General features: G+C 41.2%; 1 protein-coding gene across 1 annotated transcript in view; it reads right to left on the reverse strand.

Moving 5' to 3' along the window:
* acss3 (acyl-CoA synthetase short chain family member 3) overlaps positions 1 to 8,301 on the reverse strand; it is a 36,250-nt gene extending 27,949 nt beyond the window's left edge. The window contains exons 1-5 of the mRNA XM_007903782.2: positions 7,797 to 8,301; positions 4,102 to 4,246; positions 2,971 to 3,159; positions 1,745 to 1,876; positions 949 to 1,089 (exon numbers count right to left, since the gene is read on the reverse strand). Coding sequence (XP_007901973.2) covers positions 949 to 1,089; positions 1,745 to 1,876; positions 2,971 to 3,159; positions 4,102 to 4,246; positions 7,797 to 8,191 — 1,002 coding nt within the window. The 5' untranslated portion in view covers positions 8,192 to 8,301. The remainder of the gene's footprint in view (positions 1 to 948; positions 1,090 to 1,744; positions 1,877 to 2,970; positions 3,160 to 4,101; positions 4,247 to 7,796) is intronic.

Here is an 8,301-nt window from a genome sequence, read left to right on the forward strand (position 1 = left end):
TGTGGCACCAACAATAAAAAATGTTTTTGCAAGCTAATCGCCAAAATTAATCCAAATTGAAGCATCTCAACTATGATTTCTCAATAATTTATTGAATTTGGCAGCTCAGTGCCCAAATCTTCACATGAACACATCTTACATTGAAACAGCCTATCAGTTCCATTTAGTAGATGAACTCCAGAAAAGTCTATTCTGATGTTGGCTATTTACCAATATTGGATTTATGCTGATATTCTGCTAAGAGAAAATTATTTGAATAATTGCATTAGTTGTATTACAGGACTTGCATTAGTTGTATTATATGACTGTTAACTAAGCCAGAGTAGCAAAGGTGCTTCCTGCTCACTCACGCCAAGGGCTTAGTTCTCTCAGTCTTTAAATCCCATCTTAAAACCTATCTCTTATAAGCGCACTGAGATGCCATCCGGCTTGGAGGGCGCTATATAAATCCAAGTTGTTATATCTCTTAGACTGAGCCAATGTTTTCCTCCCGCTTCTCCCTTGCTCAGGCCTTCGAACGTGCCACAATGAAGTGCTCCAAGAGGTTATCCTATGTGAAGGGTCATACATAAATGCAAATTACTATTGTTGTTTAGTTCAAGAGCACTCGAACTTTGCTACTTCGTCCTGGTATTTTTTCAAATAACAATAATGATCCTTGCATTTGATATGTCATTTCAAAGCACTTCACAGAGTACACTGTAAAGTGAATTGCTCTTCAAGAGGCAGGTCTGTGAACAACTTCAATACATTAAAAATCTTAAAAGGCGCTCCCACATACCTTCCAGAAATGTTACATAATTTTGATAAATTTCTTTTCTCATGGCTACCGTGAGTTATACTTCAGTCATGAGCATCATTATGACTCCAAGCAAAACTCAAATTCAAGTTTATGACACATTTGGATGTGGGAAAATCAAAGACACATGAAGGTTACACAATTGATACCTTTGGCTGTCCTGTAGTTCCGGAGGTGTAGAGAATGTACAGGGGGTGATCTGAATTCAATGGGACACAGTCACGGGACTGAGCAGCAGAAATCTCTTCGTCCCAATCCAAGTCACGGCCACGGGTCAAAGGGACCCTTTCCTGCAACATCATTTTAAAAAACACTTGAAGACAAAGTTAGCACCAGCATAATTTGTCGAATCTTATTCACAGGGCCTTCTGCAATGCCTGATTGATAATAGGAAATCCTATCACTAGTGGCCAACAGCACTAAAGCAATGCACATGTGCATGACACTCAACCGAATTCTGGTTTTGTTAAACAATGATTTATATGTCTCATGTTCATCGCTACTAGAAAGCAAAACTTTGTGTATACTTCTATTCAGTGTAACCTGCAGTGCTTTTGGCAATGCATGACTATTATTAATAATAATATTTATAATTAAAATTACATTATTGAAATAACTTATTAGTGGCCGACAACAGCAAACATGCTGCTGTTGATGACAGAACAGAATTTTTGCCTCACTATTAACAGCAATCCGTATTCCCAGATCATGTTTAACATTGTTAGATGCTGAGTCAAACTGCACTGCCCCAACAATGTCCCACAATTCCAAGTTCAGAATTTGAGAAGACTACAGTTATTTTCCATTCCTTCCACTGTGCCAAACTCGCAAACTGTGAGGTAAGACACAATCCCACGATAGCCGAAACTGATCATCAAAATTGATGATCATCAAAACAATTTTGCTTAAATCTTGAAGGGTGTTATACAAATTGGTTATACATACCATGTTATATCGATTGTAAATGATGACTTTCACCTTATGCTGTATCATTTCCAACGCTTTATCTAACAGTTGCACATAGTTTATTTTTCTCCCTGGCTCAATCCCAAATGATGCTGTTAGAACCAGTTTTGGCTAGAATAGAAGAAAGTAAACAGCTCAAAGACACAATTCAAAAAAAAAATACCATTCCCTCCACATTAAAAGCAAATGCTTAGAAATTTTCCCTCACAAGAATACTCATTTGTTTTTAATTTCACTAACAAATTAAAGCCCTCGGGCCTGGGCAGGAAATATACAAATAATGGTCATTTGTAAATGGTACCGCACAATTAATGCATCTTTGAATATTAAATTGACTGAAATAAGTGGTATGAAATTTTGAATCCCGAAAAATGTAAAGTTGCCAGAGAAGTTGTATTTACCTTTCTGATACTACACTCAATCATCCCCATCCATGCTGCAAACTATTTACTAGTCATTCAAGCTATTATCTCAGTTTGTTCTTTAAATACATAACTTGTCTTTTACATCTAATTGGTTTAGCAAACTATACTATTTTCATCTCTACCAGGTAGAATAGAAACCACACACAAGAAAGACATGTAGACATGCTTAAGCAGGGCTGGAATATTGGGAGTTTGGGCCAATGGACATACTGTACAATTCAGTGTATTCGCTGCATCTTTATCCTTCAGAAACCTTCACAAAGTAGAGTGCAGAAGGGGTTCAGAGGCCTGAAACTCCAACTAGTGTCAGCTTGTTAGACTATGTTGTCTTAAGATTTAGGACTGTGCAGAACTGTAAAAGAAAAATTCTTAAAATGCATTCTTAATTTGGAAGGTCTTCTTTTCTGAGTTCTTAAATAAAAATAAAATGATATTCCAGCGAATATTAACAATGAAAACATACTGGGAACTAATAAGCTAGCTGTATTCGATGTAACCTTATCACATCCAAACAGCTAACAAATGCTTCACACAAAAGGGCTGTTTCTCAGACTGTGCTATGAGTAAAAATCTATTTTCTAGATGAATTCATTCAATCAGAAGATAAACCTCAGTGAGTCATTTTGAAGTTTAAGTGATATAATGAAGCCGCTTATAATGCAACCACACTCATCAGATGTTGATTCTAAAAGAAACCATGTTTCCCTAAATCATAGCCCAATACATTCAGTTTGAACCACTGAGTTGTCAATTTATGTTTCTTGTGATGTTATTGATTACCTTGGTGTGCTGAATGCGAACAGAAAGCTCCTTAGAAGCAAATCCACCAAAGATCAAGCTATGTATAGCTCCAATCCTAGCACAAGCCAGCATAGCATATATTGCCTGGGGGATCATTGGCATATAGATGGTGACTCGATCACCCTTTTGTACTCCTTGTTTGACCAGGACATCAGCCAGCTTTGAAACCTACAGCATTCAAACAAACACAAGAACCCAGACCATTTTAAATATTTTAAGACAGTTATTATTTTCAAGACGCAACAACAGTAATTTTTTTTATTCAACGAAACATTAATTTTCAACTGTATTTTCCTTCTCACAATCGAAACATTTTTGAAGCAATCAAAAACACTTAGTACATTTTGTTCACTCAACTTCAACATCTGACCAGTGCAGTCCCACCCGCCTCCCCTCCTCCACAAATTAATGTTTCCCTTATTTCTACAACGAAGTACGAAGTACACAACGAAGTGGCACAACACAGATCACTGTTCACAACAATCTGATTTGTTAGCTATTGGGAAAACAGCTCGGCAACTGTAGACATATGCACTAACCCCTAAATTAGTTAGTTCTCCCCCTCTCCCAAAGCATTTTTTCACTTTGTAAAATGTAGGAAGCTAAAGACAGTAAAAATGTTCAAGGAGATTCTTTTGTCTTATTTCACCCAGGTGAGGACATTCCTTTGTGTATGTGACAAAATGGATCAGGATCCTCAGAGTACAACATAGTTGTCCTACAACATTTGTAGGCCCCCGCTGTTCGATTGCACAATTTGCTGTTCTGACTTTGTAATGTGTATTTCCCCACAGATTCCTTATCATTGTGATTTTTTTTCTGGTGCGGGACAAAGCACAATCAAGTTTTAGCCATTTCAATTGATTTTTTCTTTTGTTTGACAAAGCAACAGAATGTACACTGCCTTCGCATACCTGAAGATATATGGTTAGGTTTCTCAGACAATAGAATTAGCTTTTATTTTAAGCTACCAGTGTCATAGAATCACAGAGGCAATTTGGCTCATCACAAAATCAGAGAAGGATCCTTGTGGGTTTTGATTCAATATAATTTACTAGTGAACTTCAAATCCAATAAAATAAAGCACCTTCGTTGGGAAGTCTACATTACCTGTTCCAAAGCTTCTTTATACGTAATCTTTTGTTTGGTACCAGTAACTGGGCTGTCATAAATGATTGCAAGTTGGTTTCTCAATCCATTTTCAACATGACGGTCCAGTGCATTATAGCACACATTAAGTTCACCATCAACAAACCTGGAACAAACATACACAAAGTTCAACTTCCTGATTCCTAAACTGTATGTCCTAATAAACCCTCAAGTCCCTCTCAGACTAGGATGGGAATCAATAATTTCCACATCAATCTTAGACCCATCATTAGAAAATACTAAATGGGTCTTGTTTAGGGGTAATTAGTCGCTGATATTCTTAGTTGCAAACCACTACTTTAGAACTTTATGTAATAAATTTAAACTGAACAAAGGTTGATATGGATATTTTGCATTCAAACTACTTATATGCAGTAAGCCATCCAGATGGTTCTGAAGGATCAGTTGATGGGAACTTAGCCTTGTTAGGAGGTCACGGATTTACATTACAGACTGTTCAGCCATCAGTCCGTTTGGAGGCTTGCCACTTTCAGTAAGGTTCCTGGAAAGAGCTTTTCGGTGCTTTCCATTATCTCTTCTCAGTAACCCATTGAGTAAATATACCAATCAATAAAATCTGTATGATATACAGTGTACAGATCAGATAAGCATCATTCAAGGTTTGATCCCTCCTGATTCATGCTGGGTTAGCTATTCTCAGCCAACATGGTGGTCAGCTCTTAAACTGGCCACAGCCCACAGGGAAACGAGAAAGGAAGCTATCAGCCGGAGTTCCTGCTTCCGATTTCTCTCCAGTGGGCCCTGTTGGAAAATGTAATCTGTGTGGATGTGATCTGAGGACAGGATTGGGCTTGGCTGTTCTTCCCCCTACCCACCCACCCTGCAGTGAAACAACCTACTGCCAGGTTGATACATGAGTAACCTCCTGGTCAAGGTCGGAGAAAACTGTCTATGTCCATAGAAATGGAAAGAGGAGAAATCATGGGCATATAAAAAAAGTTGCAAAATCACACAGAGCTGTTCAGTGTGGAACACTCCAATGAAAGAGGCTCATCATGATTACTCCTTCATCACAGCCCTGCCCCCCACTCTAGGGTCCTGATCCCTGACTGTTCAGCCCCTTGGGAAGCGCCCAATGTGAAAGGCGCTTTACAAATGGAATTTTGTTGTTATTCTTTTAATGACTTTACACATTGTGAAGACATATTCTAACACCTTGACTTGTGGCAATTAAATTAATAGATAGGATATCACAAAAGCAACAGCTAGGAATCAGTCTAAACCTATACCCAGTGCCTATACCTATATGAGTGAATGTCATACCTCAGAAAGAAAGAATGGCGCAACATCAATTGAATATTGTATTAAATACCTGTCTTTGTGGTGTCTTTTTTAATAGAAATCCAATTAGGCTGAAGAGAAAAGAGGAGTTTGAGTACTGCCAAGCAACCCTTGGTTAAATTTTCACCTGAGTAGATGATGTTTAACTTACAGCTAGCAGTGCAAATGGAACATTGACTACAAGTCAAACTAATTAATCAGCAGTGCCTAACCGAGGTACATGTGGCAACAAGAATTCAGAAACTAAATCTGATGAAGGAAAAGCACACAAAATGCGCAGGCAGTCTTGGCTGTCTTTTCTCTTTGGACACATAAATGCAATTCACTCAAAAAGCAACACAATGAACCAGATAACCAAACACTTTCCAATCTAGCTTTTGTACTGACAGCTCATTACTATAATAATTGATGAGCAAATCTCCACCGCAGGTCAGCTTGAATTCATCAGTTAACAACCTGTTAATGAGCACCATGGTTAAGTCTCACACACGAAAGTGTTGAAACCCCTAGAAGTCATTCTTTTAATAGGTTGCAGTAATTGAACTGAAACATACCAGCTGAGCAGGCTTGCTTCAGTTCTGACATTATATATTTTACAGCTTGATCAGACTGGCACCATTAACAGGCTCACCAAGTGAATGCTGACAAGTACAGTTATGTTTTATGGATCGATCAGGGCATTTCTGTAGTGGCCATGGGGTTGTTGACATGGTTATGTGGTACTCCCAAAACAGCTGAGTTCTTGAAATTGCCTACAGTTTTGGTAGGGAAAATGACAGTGTCCACTGTCCACTCCTCATTCTTGATTTGCAAGTGACAACAGTGTTCGTTCCCAAATGGAAATTTTCAAACAACACTGGATGAAGCATTTTCTCCTTTGTCAACCATTTGCCTGAAAAAGCCAGCTCGTAATGAAATGCATGTGGACATCTGATGCTGGAGCCTCAAAATGATCACTGAAATGCGCATTTTAAAAGCCAGTGCTGGTCCTTTCTCAGCCTTATTCCATTGAGGAAAACAAAATTAATCATTGAAGACTGAGGATTTCAGAACTTTTAAATAATGGATCTGAGTATCTAGATGCCACTGACAGTCTTGTGAGTATTATTCTCGCAGACGATATTATCTTCGTTTAAACCCTCCATTATATGTTCCAACCTAGATGGTGTGTTGTGTGTCAAACCTCACAGTAACCAAAGAAACTTGTTGAGTGGCTCAACCAATTCCGCAGAGATGGGAAACTATGAACTAAAGTTCAGCTAACACATTAGGAACAGTCACTGCCAAGCTTTTACAAACCATTCCAAACTAAAATGACACTATAAATATCAGCATTGATATGATGAGGTTTTCAAACAAACTTGACTGCAATATAACACTGGTCTTAAACCCCTCCAAGGCCTTGTTCCTCCCGGCAACAACTTGCATTCATGAAGCGCCTTTTAAATGGGGTATTAATTAATTAATTGATTGATTACTTTAATAAGTTTGTAAAAGCTTGGCAGTGACTATTCCTATTGTTTATCTGTACTTTTGTTCATAGATTCCCATCTCTGCAGAACTGTTTTGGCCATTCAACAAGTTCCTATATTTAAGTAATTAAAGGGGTGACCGTAAGCACGCTCAAAAAGCAAGATCTTTAGGCGGGATTGGAAGGTGGAGAGGGCCAGGTGGAGGGATTGAGGGAGAGAGTTCCAGAGTTCCGGGGCGGAGTGGCTGAATGCACAGCCACCGGTGGTGGAGCGGAGGGGACGAGAGACGAACAGGAGGCCAGAGATGGCCGAGCGGAGGCAATGGGTGGTGTAGTGGGGTACGGGGAGGTAAGCATATACATATGCTTATAATATTTTTATATAACCCATACCGGCCCGTCCGCTCCCTCCGTTCGACAGACTCTGATCTGCTCCATGTCCCCCACCCTGCCCGTCCCACTATCGACAGTTGGGGTTTCCGCCTTTCTGCCCCCACCCTCTGGAACTCCATTTTCACAGTCCCCTCGCCTCGCCTCCTCCCTTGGCCTCCTTCAAGACCCGCATCGAGACCGTCCTCTTCGACCGCACCTTCGCTCATCCTCCCACCTCCCTGCCCTCCACCCCTCCTGATCCCGGCCGCCAGCTCGAGTTCACATCCTCGGGACGCCCTCCCGACATCGAAAGGAGCTGCGCACGCGTAACATGTCGGCGGTGGCGCTGGTCTGGCTCCCAATTTATTGCATGGGATTCCCTGACCAACTTTTTAAAGAGCAGCAGGACCGAACAAAAAAAGAAACGACGACGACGACGACGACGTGTTTGGTTTTTCTCGCGCACCCGAGATCCACGGTCGCTGAACGGTCACGTCGCTGCATCGCTTACCAGCGCGTGTAGGGCGGGCGTGAGTGGTCCATCGTTTGGCTCCACGGCTTGAACCAAGTGACCCCTCGAGCGCATTCACTCCAGAAGTCTTCAGGCTCTCGGACAGACCTGAGAAACGCCGACTGGTAACTCGGTGGGGGGTCGGTCGGGCCATGGTTCGCGCAAGAGTAGGAATTGCGGGGGTGGTGCCAGGCGCTGAGGCGCACCCGCAAACTCCTCACCGCACGGCAGTAACTTGGCTCCTGCCTTGAACTCTTCCAGAGCCCCCGGGAGGTTCCTCCTCCTCCTCCTCCTTCTCCTCCTCCTTCTCCTCCTCCCACGACTCCTCTCTGACTCGCTGCCGTGCGCTGTTTGGCAAAGCAAAGCCTTGTAACTCTTAGGGATCTCAGACTCATTTTCCGACGGTGTTTAATTTTTACGCGTCGCTGCCACAAACTCACCCACTCACTCCCCACTCACACAGAGACTCTCACACTCACACTCACACACACACACTGAGACTCTC

Source organism: Callorhinchus milii, unplaced genomic scaffold (assembly GCF_018977255.1).
Source record: "Callorhinchus milii isolate IMCB2004 unplaced genomic scaffold, IMCB_Cmil_1.0 Scaffold5, whole genome shotgun sequence".
Lineage (NCBI taxonomy): Eukaryota > Metazoa > Chordata > Chondrichthyes > Chimaeriformes > Callorhinchidae > Callorhinchus > Callorhinchus milii.